General features: G+C 33.8%; 1 protein-coding gene and 1 long non-coding RNA gene across 3 annotated transcripts in view; both read right to left on the reverse strand.

Moving 5' to 3' along the window:
- Positions 1 to 2,032: 2,032 nt before the first annotated feature.
- LOC102810402 (mini-chromosome maintenance complex-binding protein-like) overlaps positions 2,033 to 27,716 on the reverse strand; it is a 66,135-nt gene continuing 40,451 nt past the window's right edge. For both annotated transcript variants that reach the window (XM_085504343.1, XM_085504344.1), the window contains exons 14-21: positions 9,187 to 9,271; positions 7,212 to 7,248; positions 6,657 to 6,927; positions 5,237 to 5,307; positions 4,467 to 4,761; positions 3,745 to 3,812; positions 3,504 to 3,543; positions 2,033 to 2,161 (exon numbers count right to left, since the gene is read on the reverse strand). In XM_085504343.1, coding sequence (XP_085360469.1) covers positions 3,524 to 3,543; positions 3,745 to 3,812; positions 4,467 to 4,761; positions 5,237 to 5,307; positions 6,657 to 6,927; positions 7,212 to 7,248; positions 9,187 to 9,271 — 847 coding nt within the window. In that variant the 3' untranslated portion in view covers positions 2,033 to 2,161; positions 3,504 to 3,523. The remainder of the gene's footprint in view (positions 2,162 to 3,503; positions 3,544 to 3,744; positions 3,813 to 4,466; positions 4,762 to 5,236; positions 5,308 to 6,656; positions 6,928 to 7,211; positions 7,249 to 9,186; positions 9,272 to 27,716) is intronic.
- LOC146737947 (uncharacterized) lies at positions 22,866 to 26,614 on the reverse strand. The gene is made up of 2 exons (XR_014930713.1): positions 26,573 to 26,614; positions 22,866 to 26,221 (listed from the first exon to the last, which is right to left on the reverse strand). It is a non-coding gene; the product is annotated as an uncharacterized LOC146737947 (long non-coding RNA).

Below are 27,716 nucleotides of genomic sequence, written 5' to 3' on the forward strand. Positions count from 1 at the left end.
TGATTTGGTTACTTCTTAAGATAACTGACCTATTTATCTATCAGATCACTAAAGAAATGCTACTGTTTTGAGATTAAATACAAAACAAGTATTTTGGTCATTTTATGTATCAAGATAACTTTAATTAAGAACTTATTAATAATTTGCTATACGTTTTCTACCTATAAGTGTGATATTATTCATTGTTACATGCAATACGTTATCTCCATAGTGAAAACCATGTTCTATATGCACATGAGTAGATGCCAAAATTTGAATTTGCATAAACTTTCTGAGGGCAAATAACAAAATTAGGTATTACTAGTAGTTTCCACTTACATTATTCTGTCTCATGAATAAATACCACATAAATATCCATTTATGTCTGTTCCTAGCTAGTTTTTAGTGCAATATACATGTTTCAAATGACAATTAGCGGCGAAAACTGTGATTTAATATTCATTATAAGTCACTGATTTGCCGTGAATTCAGCCGTTTACAGCCCTTTTGTTTACGCCTGGCTGCATGAAAAATATCACAGGCGGCTAACATCAGTTTTATTAGCTCTCTCAGTTTTTTTTATTATTTTTACTTGCCACTGTAACACTACTTCGACGACGTCTTCACGAAAAAAGTGCGTCTGGGCGTATTTTTTAAAGCTTTGCAATTCTTGCACAATGACATCCGAAGTGTGAAATACTGACTGGAATTGAATATACAGAAAACATCCTGCTTGAGGATATCTGGACGCCTTTTGTTAATAAACAACTGAAAAGCACAATGTAAAAGTTTCATGTGAAATGCACAACAATTGTGAAAGCTATTTAGATTTGAACGTCCACGACAAACTGAAAATCACAAGTGGGAATAATGGACAATTTGTTTAACCATTCACCCTTTAAGAATTGTGCTAATGCTCATAATGAAATTGGCTGCAACAGTCCCAAATTTAAATCTGTTATCGTTTTGTAAAAGTTAAATATAGTGTATCATTTTCCATCATGTTTTTTTTTATTAGTATTATAATTGTTATTTCTGTACAGCCCTTGCTAAATCTTGCTAACCATCTGGGGATTAAAAAGCATGAACAAATCCAGGTGCCCACAAACCTGCATCTATACCTTAATAAACCAGAATCAATCTTCACCGAAATGTTCATACCCAAATACTTTTTCGAAGATTAATTAACAATAAATTACATTTTTATTTTGTTATTTTTGTATCCATTTACTATGCGATATATATTATCTTTCTGTGACGTTTTCGATATCTATGTATGTGATGTTTTTATTTATTCTCCACACCACATGCTATATACACCTTTTCAATACATCCTCAATTTGCTACTATGTGATACGAATTACAACTTTGCAATTTCTTTGCAGTATCTATGTATCTAGTCCACACCGCATATGATGTACACTAAAACCATGTTATGTTTGGGAATCTTCTCACTATGAAATACACATTACAATTTTGTGATGGTGTACATATATCAACACAATGCTATATACACGTGTGATTTTTTCGATATTTTGTTACTATACTCGTATGCAGTAATTATACTACTGTATTATATACAATATTCACTACATGATATTACAACCATATAACTCATGATGAATGAAAATAACTTCCATACCCACAAATGTTTTTGTCGCGCCATGCCGTTCTATTATTATTACATAGGAATATCATCAAGCACGTTGTTCAATATGTTCGTACAAATGTGTAACATTGTATGACCGATTTTAAATACCGACTGACAAAATGTACTAAAACAAAGAAATACTAATCCTAAACGTTTAAACGCTTCTTGTTTCACGGAATAGATTTTCAATGCCACCTTATCGCAGTGATTTTAACACACTCATTCGATTCAGGATTTACTACAGTTTTAAAATGCTACACAGATGTGCATTTTTAAATTTGCGGATCTACATGGAAGTAATGTGTGTACTCAAAAAAAAATTTTGAGGACAAAAATGTGAATACGACTTTCCAATACATGATACGACACATACTGACAATCAACAATGAAAACGTGAATCAATTATATAGTTTAGCACATTTATTTATTTATTTATTTATTCATGCAATGTATATTTTCATCCGAGATAGGGTGACCAGCATTGGTTGTCATGAAGTAGGTTCATGGTTGGCTTCTCGGTAGGATCAATTTCTGTAAAGGTTATGAGATTATTAGAATTAGACAGCTGATAATGTACAAATATACGAGTAGTTACACCGATAGTTGCAGGAAGGAGTAGATCACCTGTGACTGTGACTGTCACATCCAATGCCATAATGGTGAAACTTAAGGTAGCGGGACACTTATTTGCATACTTGTTTTCATCTTCTAATTATGACCAAATGACTACAAATAGACCCAGGAAAATATATATTTTTGGAATCGGCAGACTTCAAGCTTTTCAAATGTGCGTATCTGCTTTCTACTGTGTATTACTTAATCAAAAGCCAAAAATTACTTTTTTGTAACAAAAAAAATTACACATTTATGTTGGTGATAAGAAGTTTTTTTTTCACTTTTCCTAGTTGTTCAATAGTCTGGTAAATTGAATGTGTCTGGTCATTTTAGTCAAGCAACGCGATTTGAAAAGTAGTGTTCTGAATTTTAATTGCTGTTTTAGTCGCATTGCCCCCAACTCAAACCACAGCACATTGGTAAATAATCCATGAAATAGTTTGTCTGGAGTTCCTCTCATTGTCAACTTAAAGCTGTGAAAAGTTGGTGTTAATCCGGCGACAATAAGTATACGTTATTTTTTGTTAAAGACCTTGTATTTTGAAAAAACATAAACTCCTAGAAAACGTTGATGAAGTCACAGCAAAGATGTTCAAGCTTGTTTATCACAGGCGATTTGGTTTTCCCATCAAGATCTGTTTTAACATGTGCAGGGGCATCCAAATGTGTAAGGTTATTGGAAACCAAAAAATAAAGGAATGGGATAGCTATAATTCAATAAAATCGGCAGATGGAAACACCAAAATCAATGATTTTTTTCAGTGTCTGTTTGACCTTGTGTCTGACACATTCATATGCAAATGACTAATCTGTGAAATAAACAGGGGCGGAGACAAACCACTCAAATGTTTTGAAACACTCATTGTGTGTCAGATAGCTACTGATAACACATCCTAACATTGCTTTGTCTTGAGTTAATCTTTGAAACATATAGGCACACAAATTAAAGCCGTCTTGTTGATTTTGGAAAACAGTACTGAAGCTGCCTTGCTTCCCTTCAGAAAATCTACATTTTAACCAACTTATATGACATTCTAGGTTACGTTGACTTTATCAGATGAAAGTTTATAGTGCATTTCATCAATTAATAAATAAATGTGAAAATCATAATTTTCAACACAAATAATAGTCTCGCTACCTTAACATATATTTTCACAACCAATTAAACTATTATTGGCGATACCAGTATTTTCAAGATGTACGTATTAAATATTTGGCATCGTGATCACTCAGGCACTTCTACCAGTAGTTTTCTTACCTTTTTGGCATATGTATTCCTTAGTCAAGTGTAGCATATTCTTTTCAAAGAAAGAAGAAGCATCAGTTATCAATTGTATAGTGTTTTCAATTGTGTTTTATACATGTACTGCTGAGTGAATAAGTGTGTCTGTTACAATAAGCGTCCTGCGCAATGAAGTAAAATTCAGATTTTGAAAAGAATTACGAGTATTGAAGGTGCATTTTAACATTGTATATATGTTATGTCAAAACAAACTCACCGTCGTAGCATACATATCCAAACGTCATAACGCAATTTTGATCGCCCCACTGCAAATCCTTAGTCCTCCTGTCAAAAAAGGAAGAATAATCGTCAACCATGAACACTTTCTGTATATATAAACTATATTATAGCACCCAATAATCTATAAAAAAAAATGTATGTAGATTATAAATTCGTTTTATATAAGATCTATTAAAACATTTATAGATTGTCAGGGTCATACCAATACAGTTGACAAGTAAATTCGTCCAACCTAAACACCAGTTAAACGGCCATTGCCCATATAATAACACAACGTTGTAAACATCTTGAATTCCGTGAGCCAGGTGATATTCTATTTGCAAGATGAATCGGTGAACGTGAGTTGCAAATAAAGATAATTGACATAAATAAAGAAAGACACCAGTAGGTCATATTTGATCAGATCACAGAGCAACTTTAGCGTAGTAGGCACATGTCTTACTTATGTAATGCCAGTCAGTCAGTCACTGCATACTCGGAGAATTGATAGACCATCCAAATCCCCAAATCAATATTTATTGATATAAGAGTACTAATTAATTTCGCAATGGCGAATTAACGGTGCGAGGCTGTATTTCAAATTCGAATAACACTAATACATTTTTGGAATAGTGTCTTCTTAAAAGTACAACAGTCAGTGAGTATAAACAGTGGAACAGATTCAATTAGTAACACGAACAATAACATATAAATACCTACCGTAGATAAAAACAGTCACCTTGTCCATCAACTTCGCCCTTTGCAAATGGTTTAAAACACTGAACAGTGCCATCACTTGATACGATGTCTGTGCCACTTTTGAGTGCATCAATGTGAAAATTCTCCGTTCTTGCCACAAGTGACCATATTTTGATTGTAATGGCGGCATGGGTATTTGCATTGTAGTCTCTGGCAAGTACCATGCCTTGCTTTTTACATTCATTTATTGAATCTTCACGGGATTTCTCTATTTCGAAAACTTTGTATTTTAATAGCTGTGCAGCAAAATCAAGATCTGTAATTTGGAATAAAATTAACTTAGACATAATTATATACTGTATAATCATATTATATAAAATTGAACTTCATGATCAATAATTTTATCCGATAGTAAGAGGTTAAAACATGCATACGTTTAAACGAGAGGACACAAACGATTTTATTTATAGATTATATACATGACGTCACTGAGATTTCGTTTTTTGGTTAATTCATCTATGATAAAAACAACATCGCCGTGCAAACATAACATTCGATAATAATCAGGACGAGATGATGATGTCAAAACTACTCGATTTGGGTAGATTACATTGATGAACAAACATGTGCTTTATCAGAAAAGTTAATAAAACATTATCGTATACTAGGCTTATTAACAGTAATATTGTCACATGCTTGACTAATTATTGATTTTCGTACCAGGCAACTGCAAATAGTTAAAAAGAGACAGACTCAACACATAGAATCGGGTTCACATATAAAAGTCTTACCTAGGGGTTCGCATACGTACATGCCCCTGTTCCCACAGCTGAAATCGTCGTACGCATAGTCATGTTCCACCCTTTGAAGAAAAGCAGAATACAATAATGAACAATCTCCCAATGACTGGGTATGACAGGTGTTTCCCACTTCCAGCATAGATAATAGCCATATATCTTTGGTGAATTATTGTAAATTACAGCTCAAATACAACAAACTATATAAATATGAAATTGTACAATCAAATTTAGCATTATTTGTAACAAACAAGGCACAAAATAAAGAAACTCATCACAAAACACTGCGATAAAGACTTTTCATTTTCGACATTGTGAAATTCTTTCGTTTTTATGCAGAAATATACAGTAAGTAAAAATAATATTTATTGAAGTTATTGTTCATACATGAGTTGTTGAACGCAATACATAGTTTGTAATTTTATTCAGATTTGTTCATTCATAATTAAAGACGTATTTAAAAGCAAAAATATCGAAAATATAGCAAATGAACTTTTTTTCTGTAATATTTTTTTAATCAGTAAGTATCAAAATTATTTATTGGTACACAGGAAATACATTTCGTTATGAATTATTGCAGGGTTTTGTCTCCCAAAAAAGCGAAGAAATTTTATATTGTCGAAAACGGAATGTCTTTATCGTAGTTTTACAAAATAAACTAAAATTGAAGAAGCTTATTATTCAGAGAAAAAAATCGTTATATTTATTATGACGGGAGGGTCGTCACCTGCGCACGAGCGGGAATTGAGTCCCAAGCGATGATAACAACACACGTTAAGAACGCAAGGGATCATGGGTAGACTTGTTTGTAAACAATGACACGCTATGGCAATCTGACGCATGCGCAGGTGACGAATACTGAATATTAATATTGAATACTAAATTCACTTGTTAGAATGTTGCCATGGTAACAATTTAAGTGCCTTTAAATTGACACAAATCGTGCTACTGGAATAATTAAATCTGTAGTATATGCAATATTGCATTGTTGAAAAATTATCTAAGAAAAAAATAAACCTAGACTACAAACCAAAATCTGCACTAAACTTAAATTTGAAACTGATTTGTTAATGATAAGAAAAGATTAGGCAGCTCTGAATAGATATGGTATCATGACAGATCAATTGTATCTCATTGCCTATGTTTGTGTGTGTAAACCGTTTCATTCAATATTACTTAATATATTGTATATATAACACCTAAGAAAACATTTCACATTATTAGCTAGTTCATATCCCCACTTCAAGGAAATCCACGTTTAATGTCGAATCAAATGTGTAACATTCTTTAATTTGACATTTATAATGTTATAAATAATCACATTTACTTTTTCTTAGAGTCTTCGCGACGTCATAACGTCACGTGGCAGTCATTTGAAATATGTGACGGCAATTGAACAAAAAAAAACACTTACGAAAGACCGATACAGTCGCCATCACCGCTGGGCTGGTTAGGTGCAAATGCTCGGTAGTAAGCGTTACTTCCATAAATTGTTTTAATATCTCCGTCGATTGTTCTTATGCCGAACCAGAAACGTTTTGTATCCAGTGCTCCCTTGGCTTTGATTGCATTAACTATGCCATTATATGCACTCTCATCTTTTGGGACAGCAAGCATCATACCTCTTTTATAGCATTCTCCATAAGCATCTCTATTCGTTATTGAGTCAGTAAAAACTTGATATTCTACAAATACATATGTGAATAATTGAAAAAAAATGAGTTAATACTTTTGAGTAAACAAAACCTAATTATATGTCACGATAAGGCTGTACATGTATTGAGAGGTGGAATTTGTAGCGCATAGTGAGGCGCTTTAAAGATTGCAGATTGTTTTAATTGTTACTTTAATTGTTATTTGATTATGTACTCGGCGGTTGTGGTTGTGGTGGTGCAAATGTTGGTGCATCTGCTGGTGCTATATATAACTACAAAAACGATGCATCTTATAATGTCTAATTCATATTTACCGTTAGTGTTTCTAGGAATACGACCAACAATACTTGCCTATTCAGAAAGTAAACATATTAATAAGAAACTATTATTAAAGCATGGTTATTGAGTATAACACAAATTGTGCGCGGCGACAGTACAGTGGCAGCATATTGATACGACTGTGCAATATCTTAACCATACAATAATTGAAACATGGGGATATATATATATATATAGCAGATACCAACACTTAATTCAATACATATACAGCGTGTTTCTGATGCCAAAAGTTTGTGACTCTTGAGACCGTAATACAAGTTAACACCAAACATCTTCGAGATTTGTTCATTGTAGGGTAATTGTGATCAACATAGGGGTCTTTTTACAAATATTTATTAAAAAAATCCATTTCACTAGACCACTTTGTATCAATTGAAAATCAAATAACATGCACTTATACATAGTTGCTGGGTCTGCCTCTAAGTATAACTATGTTTTTTTTTAAATGTTGCGTAATAGTATAAACACGTATCGTAATTTTGATATTTAACCGAGCATACATTAATATAAAAGGGCATAACAACCTAACTACTAACAAACCTTCTTTATTCCTACCGAAACATGCATTCATTTTCAAAACCACACCCACAAACTTAAATATTAAACTAATAAACAGCACTGAAATGGGATAGCCATTCTGAATCAGAGTTTGAAACAAATTAATTTGGAAAAATAATATGATATGTAATGTAGATGTTGTTTGATTGTATTCAGTTTAAAGACATGGCTCAGCATGTATTCAATAGACAATTACTGTCATTCGTCTGTTTGAATCCGATATCATGTTTCTATTATATGATCAATGTATTATGAGTTTATCGCCCAATACCGGCCCTGGGGGGGGGGGTCTCATAAATGCTAAAGTCATATGAACCGCATCAAACGAGTCGAATTCCAACCGACGATATTGGATCGTAACCGATAACCATATCAAACCGAATCGTGATGACTTTCTCAAAATGAATACGCTATTAAATTATAGTGTAAATACAATTCTTATATATATTGGGTTAACAACGAGAAGTTTAGAAACGCAATCAAAAGTATTGACAGTACAAAATATAGATGACATCATCAGTTTTTTTAGTGGACATTCTCGCAAAGCACAAAACAGAAATACCACTGATCTACATAATTTAAATAATAGAAAGTGCTTTCTTGTAAAGTAAATTTAATACTTGTTATGCTTACTGAACATATAACATACAACTTTTAACCTTCGCATCTAAACAGATTTAGTTGATTGGTATAATTTAGCTAATTATCATACATAGTTTAAACAATTATTAGATAAGAAGCAGTACAATGAGTGTAACGTGTTTAATTATTATGCAATTACCTGATTAATACAAAATGCCATCCATCCCACATGATTTGTAAAGATACATCACACATCTACACACACATTCACACAGACAAACATCATTATGGCATTAGTCGTCACAATGCAGTTGTTTGGCCGATTTAATGTACAAATGATGAGCAACAAGGTCTATATGACACATACTATAAGTTTGACCAACACCACGTGGTTTATTTTCAATTCATATGCTTAAGGGTCTAATTTGTGTTTTAGTTAATAGTAAAGTGTGGTCAAATATGTTTAAACACCACATTGCAACACTGGATATCTGAATATGTAGTTTAATAAACGTTTGTCATACCAATCTATTGGTATCATACCTTGTAGACAATCTCAAACATCATTTGAAATAGTATTTGTACCATTGATGCATTACTGGTGAGAAGTGCTATAATTTTTTTCCTATTCTATGTATTATAATACACATTGAATGTTCTACATTGATTGGCAATCATTGAATATATTTAGGAAGTTGTAGTACTGTGTAGTACTGTATGGTAATGTACAACAAGACTACTTTATGCAATGTATACAGGAAAGACACAATATAATATCGTTTTGATAAACATAGCATATTTTACACTAACCTGCACCTGGAGGACTGCTGCGAGGAGGAACCAAATTCCGACCATTTTTACTACGATGTGGATCATACGATTGTGGTAGCGCGATCTGTAACGATAACATGTATGCGGGGCTGTATTTAAATGCTGTGCTGATAAATAACCAAGGAGCTAAGGGGTCACATTGGCAGTGCTGATATGTTGAAATAGTTTATCTAAAAAGGTAAACTTATTTTTTGTAAGGAAATTTCATAGAATTGTTGTTTGAATAGTCGTTTTCCAAGTTGAAATACTTTTTCCTTATTTCCAAATGTGGTTCGCTATGTCGTTTGTTATTCTCCAGTTTTTTTTTCCAGTTTGCAAATTGAATTGAATCTCACCAGATGTCTGCTAATAAATCACACTATCCGGTTCTATTCAATCGTCAATACAAACGCCTGCAGTAAGTTCGTAATACCAGCAGTTTTTTTATAAAACATTCTAGTAACTGAAAACAAAGACATAATTTAGGACGTTACAGAGCTTCTACATTGTGTTGAAAATAAGACAAAAGAAAAGATTGATAGATGTAAAATAATAGATGGGTTAAAACTTGGTACAATATGGTGTCATGTTCCAAACAGTAAAATAGAAGTCAGAATTAGAAACTGGATTTCATAAATAACTGAAAACAACAGATCTATAACAATCATATGGCTTATAATATTAAGTATCCCAATGCGTAAGCGTGTGATAATTGTCCCGGTGAGGGTTTCAATGATTCGTATTATTTCACTTATCACGACAAAATGAAAATGCACTGGTTGAACGGAAAGCTGACGGATCAGTAGAAAGATCGTTTACCAAATTATAGAAAATTATAACTGTATGGAATCCGAGCTGGGTGCATACACTAGAACAGAGTATTTGCAAATATGCAAATATGTGTATTTACAAGAAAAATTTAGAGCACAATTTGGTTACATCGACTAATCTGTTGGTAGTATAGCGCCCAAGAAGTAAACCTAAATACCAGTAATCGTGAATCTGTAACCAAGTGACAGCAATATACACTTTCGAATATACGAAGTTATAAGATAGAGATGTAAACGAGCATACTATGATCAATGATAAACAGATAGTCCAGGGTAAACTGATACTGGGTGTTGTTGATATCGATCACATGTATTACAAGCCAAATGATCGGAGTCTGGGAATAACTAGTCAACAAAAATACTCAATCAACATACCCGTACTATAAAGAAAAGAAAAGAGCATCCCCCTGTTTTGCTGGTTATTTAACTTCTGACATTGTAACCTATGATTATTGGATGTAACACAAAGTATACTTACCAGTGAAATGGATATGTACATGTACGTACCAATGGGGATGTTAAAACGTTCATAATAATTGTTCACATTCATAGTGGAATACCATATTATTGTTAACGATGTTATTTCAACATTTATTAGTTTACAGCACCCAAGTGAAAAAGAGCAAGTGAAAAATATTTATTTTGCACCAAGGTGATCTTCCAAATGTGTTTAAATTCCTTTTGAGCGTTGTGCGCTTCGCTTTGACATCACGCCGCCATTTTGTTTTTAATCTCTCGGCGACCTGCATAATTGAGCGTGTCAAAGTGCATGTCGGCTAGTTTCGTTTCGATATACCAGTTGTAGGCGAGACAGTGGCGTGCTGACCAAAGAGTGAATGGAAAATGACATAGATAACGTGTAATAGGAATTCATAGACTGAAAAAATCCTTTGCTCTATCTAAAAACCATAAACCATACGAAAATAGAATTTCGCATTAAGGCGACTGCATATGGATTATTGCCCACTCATGACTGTGTTTTTCGCGAAATGCTGCTATCTAGTTGGTTGGCACTATTGGCGTTATCTTGATTACCGACTTTCCCTACTGAAGCATTGTTCATATTCATCAATTACCACATTTCCACCTTTAGAACGTTGTTTAAAATAGCCGATAAATATTTTTTGATGTCACTCAGCCACACCCCTTGTTAGACCAAGGTTTGTCAAATATTTCAGTACTCTAAGGCACAATGATATTATTTCATATGTCACTGAAACAGTCTAATAACTCACAATTAGTTGGGCTTTAAATTCCTAATAGACGCCAATTGATAATACATAAAACTGATTTTCCCTTGTGTATATTTCAATATATTTAAATTGTGTGAGATCACATCAAACAAACCAGGTAGAATATATTTTTACTAAACATTGCTTAATGCTACGAAAATGATGATGGTTGTAACTTAACCAATATGCATTTGACTTTGATGATGCACGAATATCGATTAAACGCCGTCGGAATAAATGGATGTGACCTCACATGCTACAAAATATAACAAATGATTGAAACACTAATTAACAAAACTCATCTAATCTATACATATTTTTACAATGCTGTGATATTTGTTATAAGACGGTAAGAGTGGAAAACGCGTGTGGCGTTTTTGTTTACATTATTCATTTATCACATCTGTTCATTTTTTTTAAAAATCACGTGACCCTAAAATAAAACATATTACACACAAAATATTCAGACCAAATACTTGTCTATACATTTTAGTCATATTGATGCGGTTATAGCTGTTAACATTATTCTCAAAAAAAGACTATCCGGCTAACTATAATTAATTAGTATTAGTATTGTCTTGGTTTACATTTTGTGTAGTGTTCTCTAGTTTATGGGGTTTTTTTTTAGTTTGTGGTTTGGATCTCGACAGCTGCCTGGCAATAAATCATGTTATTCTCTCATTGTTCAATCTAAAAATTATGAGCAATAAACACGTGATGCCAGTAGTTTTTTTTTTTTTATTAAAATACAATTATAGTAAATGAGAGATAAAATAAACAATTTTTCGAATGGGATGGTGTGTTCTAATAGCAAAATTTAACACAATGTTAAGGCAAGCGTTAGTGGAGCCCAGGCTGTTCATTCTATACTTACGTGCGTTCACGTGATTACCCTTAGTGTGATTCAAATAATCAGCTCCATGGGATCAAAATGCAGTTGGTTATATACTGTATATATGATAATGAACCATATGCATATGAATACTAATTCTATGATCATATAGTTATGTTTTTTTTGCAATGTCTCAATTAGTTAAATATTGGTTGAATATCCCAGGCTGCAATAGCCTTCCAGATATGATAGTTAGTAGTAATATCTCTTATCAAATGTGTTATTTTGTATCTCCTTATCTATCTCCCTAACAATGATTGTGATATTGCAATTATGCATATTGATGAGGTCAGATGACCCCCCCCCCATCCCATAGGGTCCGAACCACATACCCTATCGATGTGTTACTCAAAAGAAGGAATGCATCTACATTGTGAATTACCTACACACTTCTCTATGTAAATTAGTCATGTGGTGTTTTAGATATCTCCACACTATGTTATGTAAATTAAAGCTCGATAGTTCTGTACTGTAGATATCCAAAGTGCTGATTCAGTACAGTCATAAATCGTATTTGTTGTTCAGACTAGGTTTAATTACTACAAAATTCATGATACTACCATGCTGGTGTATGTAATTTGTCAGTATAATCTAGAGAGCACTTCTATGGCAAGTTTGGTTAAGCGAGGGTCAAAGATCAGTGACAACTAGAATGATGGCTTACAGTGAAAGTTGCGTGTAGAGCGTCATTAAATGAGTCTGCATATCCATCGAACATTTATAATCCCGTCAATTATTATTGGTTGCTGGGCCAATCTATAAATATGGTATTATAATATTATTTTTTGCAATTGTCCTTGTTTTATGTGAAGTTTCTCATGCTGTCAAGGCCAAGTAAAATTAATAGTGTTGATAGCAAAGAAAATACACATCTTTGAATATATGAAGCTTAATAGAAGAATGCCACTATAACATGCTACAGTGGCAGACAGCAGTGACTGTAAATAGAATATACATGTTCTATTTATGCAGAAGAACACTATGCACATGCATGCTAGAAGTGTTATATAATAATTTAAAACACTCTATTGCATATTAAATTGAAAAACGTGCATAGTTGCATCAAGAAAGGTGTAGACCATAAAATAAATTAAAATACACCATCTCAAAAGCTCTTGGTATTACATTAAGCTAAGATCATGAGTGTCAATAATACTTGCCTTTTACCATATACAAATTAATTTGTTGGGTACTAGTTCTAGATTATACATAACACACTTTACAGCATAATGATGTATATACTCATTTGAATGTATATACGACAAGCTTAGCCAATACACAGTCCATTGTGACCAATAGTAGTACGCGACTCATCAAACTTTTGACCAACCACTCATTCTAATTATTGTTGAGTGATGGCGCCATTTACTAATGAAAAAGATCTTTTAAAATCTTTGTTTGTGTCCTTCTAGTGTGTTCTAGTGCACGTCTGTCTACCTAGGGGTTTCAAGTCTCAAAGTATAGTTTTGATTAATACAGTGACTAAAATCGTAAAATCGGTGTCAGGTATACTGAAATATTTCTTGACATAACTAATGAAGCGATTCCATCGAACATACCCGAAGTTCTGAAAATTAGGTCACGAATAGCTAACACTGACGGTGAATTAGGATATATTTATAGTTAAGCATTTCACTGTGGCGCTTTTAACCACAGTAAGAGCGATATTCAGCGGCCCAATTCTCTTTTGTTATCGTTCTGTTTTTCTTCTACGAAAAATGGAAAAAAATGCTTAAACATCTTCTTCAACAGAAACACTGAACACATAGGACAACAATTCAGTTTTTAGGATGTGTAAGGCTTATTCATTTGCAGGCTCGTTGTGATTGGTCACGTGGTTTAGCCGCCATTCTTGTATTTTTTTGAACAGGAAATATTTTTTTACCGAAGACACATTTATCTGATTGATTTGAAAGTTGGCATGTTGCATCTCTACACAATACTTACTTTGACACAAGAAAATAATGTTCATCAGTAACATTGTTTAACCGCCATTTTGGATTGAAATTTGTTTAAAGAGGTCATTATACCCCTTCCTGTGGGCCTGGGAACTATGATTGTTTTATAGTGATTGTTTTTGTCATATAGGTTACCTATTTCAAGAAAATCTCTTTAGCTGTCACGTGACCATTTTTGATATGAAATTTGGTATGTTACATTTCCACGCGGCACTACTTCACGTGACTTGGCCGCCACTTTTGATTTTCTTTGAAAATGGCCAAAATAAGCATTTGCTTCTTAGAAGTGTTTCAACCTTCAATTTGATCTATTGAAAGTAAGCCTCCAAGACCCGTTGGATTGTTTTTGTTTTTTTACGCATGTCAAAGACTTACTTTGGGAAAAATAATTATCAGTTTGCTCTCAATCTTCCATTTTCCTAAACATTTCCAAAATGATAGGACATTTGTTTCTCAATGATGCTTCAACCTATGAATTCTATATCTGACTTTCATAATTTTGATTGTTCAACTGGTATGGCAGTCATCTTGAGCCCTACCTGTTCCCATGAATAATACTTTAGTGGTCATTAGGTGTTTGGCACTGATGCTACAGTCAAACCGGAAGTTGTTATTAGGGTTAGGAATATTTAATTTTCTTCTCGTTATAAATAACCACTGTGACATAGCGTCATATTGCCTCCGATATCTACTTCTCTCTGCTCTGCACTATTTTTGTAAAAAAGATTTTTCTGGCAAGAGGGTTAATGTGAACTAATGCACCGAACTTTCAAAATAGTTGAATGTATCAATAAAAAATATAAAAAAGTTCTCTATTTATTTATATTCATTACTTGATGGTTTATTAACGCTAACTCTTACCCCTGGCTTTTTTGTAAATGCTCCTTTATATAATTAAATACAATATCAGTTTGAAAGGAGTTTGTTATCACTTTAAGTTTTGGCCAAAATGTATAATTAATCCGTAGTTACTAATATTATGTAGGTACACTTAAATCTAAGTTTTTCATTGTTGGAATGTTATTATTGATTGTAATGATACGTTTGATTTTTGGAGTAATTCTTTATTTTATATCACAACTTAGAAACTATTTACATATCTAGAGTTACAAACAATAAATTGTCACGTAGTCCAGAGATACATGCAATATATATTTAGCTAGCCTAAAGGTTCAAGCAATGACTGTTTAGCTAGTCCAGTGGTTTAGGCAATAACCATTTAGGTTGCTAGAGGTTCAAGCAATGACTGTTTAGGTAGTCAAGAGGGTCACTTGATATTCTCACTAGATGATTGAAAGCAATCACTCAGGTGGTCTGTAGCGTGGGGTCACATTTGTGAATATTAACAAATGGTGGATCAACTTTCACAAAATTTAATTCACATGTTCCCTTTTAGAAAATACACGTGCACATTATTTCTCACAAATGGTGAATAACACCCATAGCTAAGGGAAAGTTATGTCAATTTGATTCACAATTTATGGAGAATTGTTGTAAGAAAAATATTTGCTTAAAAGAAAAATTGAATAAGATCACTATTCATTAAAAGTTATATTAGTTATTTACAAATGATTACAGGCAATACAATACTGTGCAGCTTTAATTGTATAGTGCCATCTACGTCTACATTATTAACACAAGACATCTAGCAATATATTCAGATTTATTAATAAAAAATGTTACATCATGTCAAGTTTATTTTCATGCCGGTCAGTGAATATCAATATCTTTGTTTATTTAGTTTTTAACACACAAAGTTTATATTTTTATAGTTAAACAAGACAATTATTAAGTGCAGCATATAACATGTATTAGAAATTACATTTCCGGTGTATATAGTTTTGTACAGTGGTGGCCTATCACATCTGCAGGTATGTACAGGGTTAAAATCGGTACTTTGCGCCACCTGAAATGAAATTGAAATAAAACCTTGTTTCAAATTTGAATCGATTTACCTAGATTGCGTCATTTAAAACAATAATGATGGCGTGACTAAAGACGCACAAAGCCTATTTCGGAAAATGCGCCGGCGCATTCGGGTGGCGCAAAGTACTGATTTCAGTCTGAATACATACCTCACATCTGGACACAGCATTGCTTAAAGTAACAACCAAACTACTCTACATGTTAGTATTTGAAATGCAGTGATTACAAATAAGCAATGCTGTAAGCTGATGCACATCCGAATATATTCATATATTCAAATTACCTGGATGCAACCCAGTTGTTGTGCCTTCCTGCACTCCGTGGTACATCGTGGCCATTCCAGGATGTAAACTCGTTCTTACAATTAAATAAATACAACATCAGTATATTTTATACGATATTTCAATCGTGTGCATGCGACGCACAACCCTGTATATTTTGATTTCAATTATTTCCAAGCAATAGCAAATTTAATATTTTTTTGCAAATTTTTAATTCATTATCAGTATCAGTGTGTTTAAATTTTCGCGAATTAACATTATGGCATTTTAAATACGTGGAATCATTAATTACTAAGGACCTGGCTTAGAATTGGAAATTATTTCAAATAAACAAATGTTCAATTCGTGAACAGGATAATTGTATATTTGGTTATTGATAAAATAGTAGGGCGCCATCAGACGGTCTGGCTTAGCAAGTTGAAGTTGACGCTGATTGTGAACAAAGGAAGCCGCTCATCCCGCCATTGGATGGCGGTACATCGTGCGTGTGGTGTTTACAAAGGATCTGGAGATGATCCGTGGTACATCGTGACCAATAATAAAATGATTGGTTTTCCGACTGTGGGCGTGTCTTTTATTTGTATGCAAAATGTGCAACACCAAAGTCCTGCCATTTATTTTTCATGGTTATCATTCCATACAATGTTTTTGACATTTTTTATTTTGTGCATAACTTTCACTGAAAGAGAGTATTTACAATTTTGAAAATATATTATTATTACATAAAATAAAGATATTTACAATATGTGAACAATATGAATTATCATATTCAATTTATCAATATGCCTTAAATAAGAGGTATTTAGTTTGGGGAGGGGTTAAAATGCTATTACATCTCGCTTGTGAAATCAATTTTCAATTATTGTGGTTGAATTTTTTTTTCTGTGTTTATAGTCCATCAACAAGTTCTCCTATACTTGCATGTACAGGGAAGGGGTGTATTATCTTCTATGAAATACCTTTCATTTTTGGTGAACTTCGAAAATTTGAGAACACCCTTCAACTACTACAAAATATAAAACTTATTGGTTCAGTAAATAGACTGAATTTTAAGGGGATGTTTATGTTAATACCTTCTTAATTTGTACATGTATTGCTTTATTGTTGAATGTTGGTTTTCGCGATTACCAAGACATTTGAAAAACTGCCAGTAAATAAATAATAAAATTCAAATAATTTCGAACAACTGGTCGTGGAGAACGGCAGAAACAAGTATGATAACGACGAACATGGAAACTATCATGAGGGTGGATGCAGTTGTGACAGCACACCATACTTCCACTTTTGATGTATTGGTAATTGCATTTTCGGGCGGCTTGGATTAATTTATATGGGTATTAGTTCTGCTGCCCTTACCTCCTGTGGCCCCACACATTATGACTTTCTGTGGCAGCTTGACATCTCAGAAAATCCTCGAACCCCCTTTCCAACACAGCTACAAGATCCAGTTTGCCCCATTAACAACATTACTGCTGTCAATGGCCTTGCTAAGACCTCCAGTAAGATGAAGAATTATCTTATAGGAGACTTGTGTCAGCAAAAGACATGGACCATGTTGTGTCTCTTTTTCTCCCCTATCACATTACTCTCACATGTTTTTGGTGTACAGATTAGATAGGTAGGTGATGTGTACCCAATCATAGATCCAAGCCAACAAAATCACCACAGGATATAACATTTCAGCAACCTGGCATCACTTGATCTTAAGGATGCATATCTGCATGTACAGAATCATTCTGAATGCTGCTGAATTGTTACCACGCATGATTCGAAGGATAAGATATCAGTTCAATGTTTGCTAATTTGGCATGAATGTAGTGTATTAGTTCTTATTGCATTCCCTTATTACTGCACCCCTGCAATCATAGTATCTAGATCCTATTGCGCCACCTACAGTGACATCTAGATCCCAACACACCCTGGGGACAATACTAACTAAGGGTTATTGCTTCCCCTGATTATCTTAGATTATTTATGGGGGATATATTGTACTTAGATTAATTTATATTATTTTATTAGCGGGAAAAATGCTCTTCTTAAACCTAATGGAACACTATTATTTTGAGAGGTAGTTTTATTAAAATTACCTGCCTAACATATTACTATTCCAAATGCCAAACACTGCTGTGTCTGACCATAATTATGATTTAATTTGTCAGTTTGAAAAATGTATGGCCTTTACTCATTTACCCCTCCAAAATAGAACATTCCATTTTATGACTTCAGCTCAGCTGTACTGTAGGATTGTTTATTTGTGGAGTTGTTGGTAGTTTGTCCTCTGCTTGAATTGTTGACGAGTTGAATGTAAAATATAAAAGATCATTTTCACTGAATCATACTTTCAGTGAAAATAATTTCAAATTGAAGTTCGGTAATTCATTTTAAATATTTCAAATATGAATACATTGAGTAACTACAATATTTAAATGTCGTGTGTTATTATTGTAAATTAAACTAAAGGCTATTTACTTTTTGACAAATTCTTTTCCACCCAATACGTATTAAATATGTATATTGTCCGGGCAATACTTTGTTAGATACTAGTAGTATATATATATGACCAAGAAAGGGCACATGTTAATTTGGGCATGTATTCTTCAAATTGGATGAAAGAAGTAATTACTGGAGGTTGAGGCACGTAATTTGATTTGCATACTTCTTAAGATAACTGACCTATTTATCTATCAGATCACTAAAGAACTGCTACTGTTTTAAGATTAAATACAAAACAAATATTTTGGTAAGCCCCGTTACGGTCCAATCTATGAATTAATACGCAAGACCCGGGCTCAATTTAAGCGTGTATTTCGTGCATGTCGTAGGGATGAAGACCGCATTAAAGCTGATAAAATTGCTACACATCATTGTAATAAAGATTTTTCTAAGTTTTGGAAAGACGTAAACTCTGATAAAGTAAACCAATTCATTTCTTGTTGTGTAGATGGTCAGTCTACTGAAGTGGATATTGCTATGTGGAAAGATCATTTCTCTAGTATTCTAAATTCTGTAAAAAATTGCGAATCTCGTGATTCAGTTGAGGCCAGTTTAGGTAATATTATGTTTCACCCATCTATGATTATTCAAGTAGCCGAGGTAAAGGAATACATTATGCGATTATCGGGACGGAAGGCGGTTGGGACTGACAATATTTCTCCTGAACACCTAAAATACGCCAGTGATAGTTTATATGTACTCTTGTCGGTGTGCTTGACAGGCATGCTTGTTCATGGTTATTTGCCAAATGAACTGTTAGAAACTATCATTGTCCCAATTATAAAAGATCGCTCGGGCGATATCACTTCCCGTGACAATTATCGTCCGATTGCTGTTGCTACCTCTATGTCGAAGTTGTTAGAATTAATACTTCTGAAACGGTTGGAGGATTTTATAACTACTACTGATTTTCAATTTGGTTTCAAGTCGAACCATTCCAAGGACATGTGCATCTATGTTGTTAAGGAAATTATTGATTTTTATAAATCTCACAATAGTCCTGTGTTTTTATGTTTCATGGATGCGTCGAAGGCCTTTGATCGTGTCAATCATTGGTCTCTTTTTAAAAAGCTTATTGAACGTCATGTTCCATTATTTATTGTAAGACTTTTGATGTATTGGTATAATTCTCAGCAATTCTATGTTAAATGGGGTTCTGTTATGTCAGACTCGTTTGGAGTTTCTAATGGGGTTAGACAGGGGGGTATTTTATCTCCCTTTCTTTTTAACTTGTATGTTGATGATCTGAGTATTGAGCTTGGGAATATTTCTGTTGGACTTAAAATTAACAGTATGTTCATCAACCATATGTTTTATGCTGACGACCTTATTTTGGTTTCTCCTTCTATTAAGGGTTTGAATTTTCTTGTAAAGAAGTGTGAAAATTATGCCAATGAATTTGATATTTTATTCAATTTTAAGAAATCTGTCTGTATGTATAATTTATCATCCCAGTGTGGCATTAAATCAGTTCCCAATGTTTATCGTAATGGCAAGCCACTAAAATTTCTTAGTCAGTATTGTTATTTAGGATATCATTTTACCCAAGACGGAAAAGACAGTATTTGTATGAGAAAACAAATACGTGGATTGTTTGCTCGAGCCAACTTTTTATTACGTAGTTTTAGTAAATGTTCTCTTCCTGTTAAGTGTACGCTATTTCGTAGTTAGTGTTCAAATTTGTATTGTAGTTACCTATGGTCGGATTTTACTGTGGCAGATTTTAATGTATTCGTGTTGCGTATAACAACGCTCTTAGAATTATATATAATGTCTCTCGTTCTTTTAATAGTAGTATAACAGAGACTTTCGCCAGACTACATGTTGATGATTTCAGGTTAAACTTAGAAAAATGTGCTACAGTTGTTCGGAACGTATTTTGTTGAGTAAGAACTCCGTTTTAATCAATCTATTATCTAGTGATATTTTTTTTAAATCACGTACATGGCAAATGTGGCGTGGTCGATTCTATTTAAGGCATACTGTGTAATTTGTTAATATTTTTTTTTTTACTTTTTATATGGGCTTGTCCTGAAATAAAAGATAATAATAATTTGGTCATTTTATGTATCAAGATGATTATAATTAAGAACTTATTAATAATTTGCTATACTTTTTCTACCTATAAATGTGATATCATTCATTGTTACATGCAATATGTTATCTCCATAGTGAAAACCATGTTTTATATGCACACGAGTAGATGTCAAAATTTGAATTTGCATAAAGTTTCTAAGGGAAGAAGGCAAAATTATGTACTAGTTTCCACTTGCATTGTTCTGTCTCATGAATAAATACCATATTAATATCAACTTGTATATGCAATTGATCCTAGCTAGTTTCTAATGCACCCCTAGGATTACTTAACAAGCCATACATGGCACATTCCCTGTTAGTTTCCCCAATTTTTTCTTATATTCTTCAATATCTCGGGAATGAACCTGAATTTTGCATACAAATTTGAGTAAATTTTCAGTTTTTACTGAAAAGTGGCTATTTTTGTCACAATTTCCTGAAGGATTCCTTTCGGCCATCTTAAATCAGATAGTGAAACTAATTGATGTACGCATGTATAAATATTATTCAATAATAACTATTTGGTTTAGGTACAATGCAAGATAATACAAAGCTACAAAATACTTGTGCGTATTTTACTAAGTTGAGTTATTAAATAGCAATTGAAGCCACATCAAACATATACATATAGAACCTAGGTACTATTGCCACTCAGGCGAAATAAGACCGGGGGGTGGGGATATAAACTTCTACAGTACCACCACATGTCTTCCTGGAGCTAATGGTTCTACCAGTCACAAGGCTGAAAGCAGGTCTTTAGATGTGGATTTTTATCCAGATGACTGACACATAACCAGACCTAGTAAGAACTGCCGCAAGAGCAGTGCATGAAGATCCGAGACTGCCTTGTTATGCCAGCCACACAACTCAGAGCTTTGATGATCAAGTTTTGTGGCAATGATTTTGATCATTTCGGGCTTGGTGTGCTTATGCTCAGCATTGCGGGTCACTGCTGAGAAAAGTCAGCATTGATCCCCATAATCATCAATCTGCCCTCAATTAGAGATCAAACTTATCCAACACAAGACAGGGATTACAGATCGATCCACCAACTATAACACTGGTTAAGGATGCCTTTATAGTGGGATGGGAGCACACCTGGTGAATAGGAATGTCAGGGGAAGTATATATACTCAAGAAAACTAAACATTCTAAAGATGTTAGCCCTCAAAATGAAGCTGGTTCTCTTCGTGGAAGTAAAGCAGAACAAGATTTTATTCTGGTTCTATTACTTTGTCCAGTCAAAGCCCTGCGCGGATATTGACTAAGAACAAATTTTCACAAGAAACACCACAACTAAACAGTCCGTGTTAAAGAAGATAAAGATGCACATCTAAGGCTGCCAATCAGTTACTGTGGAATACTTTATTTTAGCTAGAATTAATTTTCGCTGAAAAGGCTTTTCGGGCATTTTTTATGGAATTTATTTTCACTGATTTTCGATGAGTTGAATGTAAAATATAGGAAAAAAAGTATATTTGCTGGATTTTATTTTTACGAAATCATTTCTTCAGCAAAAAAAGTGAAAATAAATTCCAAGCAAAAATAAAGTATTCTACAGTATATACCAAGAAGCCTACACTGTCCCCCCCCCCCCCACCAAAGTTTTTCTTTTTGGCAAAGCTATAAAAAATTACATTAACCATAATAAGGATTTTAATAAGTGATAAAAAAACACTTTGAAGTAGTAATTAATACTGTAAATAAATTATGATGCTAAAATTTTAAACTCAAAGCGACATTAAATCCTAATCCTTTGTATCACAGTCACAATGATGCAACTTTTTGTGTTAGCTATTTAACACATCACGGGAGTGCCTGGATGTTGTAGTATGATGTACCCTTACTTCTTGGCTGATGATAAATCTGGATATTCATCTTTATCTTAGAAGTGATCAGTTATTTAATAACACTACACAACTGACTTAACCCTTGACGTGCTTATATGGTGCATTTTAGAGCAACATGCATACAGGTATATCACGCAAATATTGTACATTATATTCGGATTTATTTGTAAAAAATATTACAAAATGTGAAGTATATTTTATTGTATTTTCCACACAATACAGATGTGTAAAGTTTATTTTAAGAAATTTTTTTCAACACCACAATTTATAATTATAAATTAAACATGCAAATCATTTTTTTAAGTGCAGCAGATGAAGTGATATCGAACACAGCATTTATGTACAATGGTGGATGATATATCACATTTAGGAACAGCATTGCTTAAGATAACCTGGGAACTTTTTTTGTAATACATGAACAAGACAACCACAAATATACCTACAATTTCAAACAATTAATCCCTTGAATTTGTGGGAGCAATTCAAAAACATTCCTTACCAGTAGTTAATATACGTGTCTATTCAACATTGATGTATCTAAAAATATACCAATGTATTTAAATTCACAAGATATACATGTAATTAAACACATTGCCTGCTGAAAACCTCAACATTGTGTTGAAATAGATGGGAAAAAACAAAATCAGCAGTCGGTGTGTAGCACCTCAGTTGTCACACCATACTGTGTGATATGCATCCAGTGTGCTATGGTTGTGGTGATTTCAAACTTTGCTACTTGTTGTAATTACATAGATTTTCCCGGTCATTAATCTCAATTCTCAGATCATTATTTACATTCCTATTCAATGCTGTATTCTTGCATTGAAATTAGATGTATTAATACATAAAATGCATTGAAATATTTAAAATATGAAAGGAATAAGAAAACCATTTCCAATGGTCTAATGATACATGTCATTGACCTCCACAAGATTATGCATTGGGTGTACAAATTCACTGTCAATGAAAATACTGCAACAAATGCAAGCAGTTGTCATTGAACTTGCTAGTCTGAATAGTTAAACTTTGATGTGTAATATTGGCAGTTATTACTTGTTGCCTCTAGGGGTCATGCATTAGACATTTATAAAATGATGGACACTGCTTTATACAGTCAGCACATGTTACTTGCCAAACGTTTGTTGAGTAAGACAATTTTTAGCGATGAAAGTCAACAAATATAACATTTCAAGTTTTTGGGTTGCTACTTAAAAATCCTTTCCTTTATGCTAAATTTACATTAAGTTTGTGCTGAAATTTGTGAATGGATAAAGTTAAAGTCCTAATATAAACCGCATACGTAATAGTAACCGCACCCCCAATTCCAGCTTCGGGGTTAAAGAGTTCTTAACAAAAATTGAAAACTTGAAAAGTACCTATTACAAACCGCACCCCCAATTCAACAAGACCGTGACTGACTTCATTGTTTCAACTAGCTGTTCCAAAATGGCATTGTTCCTAATCCTATTCTTTGTTTCGACAACATGTCTACAAATATTCACACCTATTTATTGTTCAGCGGTGATAAGATGTCAGACAGGCAATGAAACTGCTTTTGTTCTGGCGGCGACCTCTGTCAATACTCTTTCTGAATACGTCTGTGTTTCGTAAGTTTTAGACAATGAGCTTTTATCACCGTAAAAGTGTTAAACTGAGCATTGAAGAATAATTTATCTTTCGAAAACAAATAATTTCTTGATTTTAAAAAAAAATCATGCCGTTTTCCCATGGAAATCAAAGGCAAAAGATCGCACTACATTATCGGTAAATCTCTTCTGTGTTGCGTTCACCATGAGGTCGCTGAACTGTCATTAACATATTTAAATGAGCTATGTAATTTAGACACGTGGGCACCATCCAGCATTTTGATTGGTTAATTAGCGACTTGACCTATCCGGTCAATAATACGTCACGTGAGCATTCAAAAGCATGGCGAATATCGTATCGGCTGTTTACATGTGACTGAAATCATTCGCTTACGGGGAAACTAAGTTGAATCATGGAGGTAGAAAAGAGAAGGAGTGATGACGCTATTGTTTCCGCTGGTTTCATGATGCTTTGGATTTGTTTACTCACATACACAATGTAATTAGTTTGCAAACACGCTGTACAATGTCACAGTTAATCGGCTTACGTGTTTCGGCTGTATTCGGAAGCTTCACGAAGATTCTCAACGCACTGCGCATGCCCAAACAGATAACAATGATACAGAATGCAGTGAAAGACGTACGCTGAGTGTACTCAACGCCCGAAATCTATTACAACAAAATGCGCGATTTTAAACATCTGCACAGTTCTGCACACCAATGAAAAATGACGAGTCAAAACATCTTGTTATAATCTTATCATGTATATTTAAATTTCACTGCGGAAATTTGCGGGATTTTTTTAATCAATGTCCAAAGTTGGACGACTATTGCGATGAAAAATATCAGAAAAGAAGGAATCACACATCTTGGTGGCGTCCGTATGCAGAATTTCCGGTACCTACAAGTGTGAAATGACCTTTGTGATCCGATAAAGGTCATTGCGCATGCACAATTCTTTTATTTATGGTTTGCGCATTCAATTTTATAGACGATGTTTAAACGGAATTTATTTTTTTCAGTTCTACTCTCGTTTTCTTGTGTAAATAAGCGGCTATCATCATGTAGATAAAACAACTTCTAAACAAAAACAATAAGTGGCTTAACCAGAGCGAAGACAAAGGATGTTTATAAGATTAACATGGGCTTAAATAGCGTCCGCACTCCATCTCTTTTCTACCTCCATGGTTGAATTTTACTTGCATTCTATAACAATTCAACGAATTTATTTTTCGTGCGTTATTGTAATCACTACTAAATAATAATCACCAATATCAACACTTCGAAAACAAGTAAGTTATTCACTTGTGACCAGCAGCATGGCCGGATCGAGCTACCGTTAAGTGATCATTTGCTACTAAGCAGTGCATTCGTGTTTTTATTTGAAACTTCTGTTAGAATATACTTTTCGTTACCAAGAAAATTAAAAAAAATAAATGCATATTACATTTAGTAACTCCTATTTTAGAACCAAAATAAGGCCTTTCACTCTTCCCCGACGCCTATTCAAGAGATTGTACGGTGTATTGTTTGTTTTGTGCATGTGTTGTGGACAAAAAATGACCACGCCCATTTAGTGATTGCAATATGTACGTAATAGAAACCGCACCCCGAACTTGAGCTTTTGATACCAATTTTTAAATTATACATTGTAATATAAACCGCGGTTTATAATAGGACTTTAACGGTACATATTATTTCATCATTGTGAACAGAAGAAATGTCTTATTTTTATATGCAATTGACTTAAATGAATAGGCTCAGTCAACAGAATACTGATTTCAACCACGAAGATGTTAAGTTCTTGGAGCAGCTGTTTTGATCCTCTGCTTTCTTTCTTTCTCCATCACCTTGGCCCTCTCCCAGGCTTGTTTATTGAGAGTTTGTTGTCCCATTGTGAGTGACATCCACCTGTAATCATCCAAAACTTCTGTATTAAATTATGAAAGTACCTTCATAAACTGTGTACTCATTGCTGTGTCCAGGTAACGCAGTAACGCACACACATAAGTTATATTGCTACCGGTATTACATGGCATGATGAATGCTCCAACTGATTCAGACAAGTATTCAGTCATTTTTATAACTAAAAGACTGAATGGAAATCATCAGCTGTCATACACATTGAAATGAGAGACTCACCTGGATAATATCAAGAGTGAATGGAAATCATAAGCTATCAAACATTGAAATGAGACTCACCTGGATACTATCGAGAGTGAATGGAAATCATCAGCTGTCATACATTGAAATGAGACTCACCTGGATACTATCAAGAGTGAATGGAAATCATCAGCTGTCATACATTGAAATAAGACTCACCTGGATACTATCAAGAGTGAATGGAAATCATCAGCTGTCATACATTGAAATAAGACTCACCTGGATACTATCAAGAGTGAATGGAAATCATCAGCTGTCATACATTGAAATAAGACTCACCTGGATACTATCAAGAGTGAATGGAAATCATCAGCTGTCATACATTGAAATAAGACTCACCTGGATACTATCAAGAGTGAATGGAAATCATCAGCTGTCATACATTGAAATAAGACTCACCTGGATACTATCAAGAGTGAATGGAAATCATCAGCTGTCATACATTGAAATAAGACTCACCTGGATACTATCAAGAGTGAATGGAAATCATCAGCTGTCATACATTGAAATGAGACTCACCTGGATACTATCAAGAGTGAATGGAAATCATCAGCTGTCATACATTGAAATGAGACTCACCTGGATACTATCAAGAGTGAATGGAAATCATCAGCTGTCATACTTTGAAATGAGACTCACCTGGATACTATCAAGAGTGAATGGAAATCATCAGCTGTCAAACATTGAAATGAAACTCACCTGGATACTATCAAGAGTGAATGGAAATCATCAGTTGTCATACTTTGAAATGAGACTCACCTGGATACTATCAAGAGTGAATGGAAATCATCAGCTGTCATACTTTGAAATGAGACTCACCTGGATACTATCAAGAGTGAATGGAAATCATCAGCTGTCATACATTGAAATAAGACTCACCTGGATACTATCAAGAGTGAATGGAAATCATCAGCTGTCAAACATTGAAATGAGACTCACCTGGATACTATCAAGAGTGAATGGAAATCATCAGCTGTCAAACATTGAAATGAAACTCACCTGGATACTATCAAGAGTGTCACGAATGTCAAACATTAAATCATGTTTATGTTGTATGTCGTGATGGTGGCGTTTTGTGTTTGTCTTACGGCGATAGATAGGCAATGTTGTTTTTGGCGATAGATAATTGTTAAATATAGAGTGGCAAGATGTTTCTTTTAGTCAGCACTAGGGAAGCGGACTTTGATAGAACCCGATCTGAACGTTCATGTGATCAAATGTGGATGTCCGATCTTGTAGGTAC

The sequence above is a fragment of the Saccoglossus kowalevskii genome, chromosome 10 (assembly GCF_978046115.1).
Source record: "Saccoglossus kowalevskii chromosome 10, keSacKowa6.1, whole genome shotgun sequence".
Taxonomy (NCBI): Eukaryota; Metazoa; Hemichordata; class Enteropneusta; family Harrimaniidae; genus Saccoglossus; species Saccoglossus kowalevskii.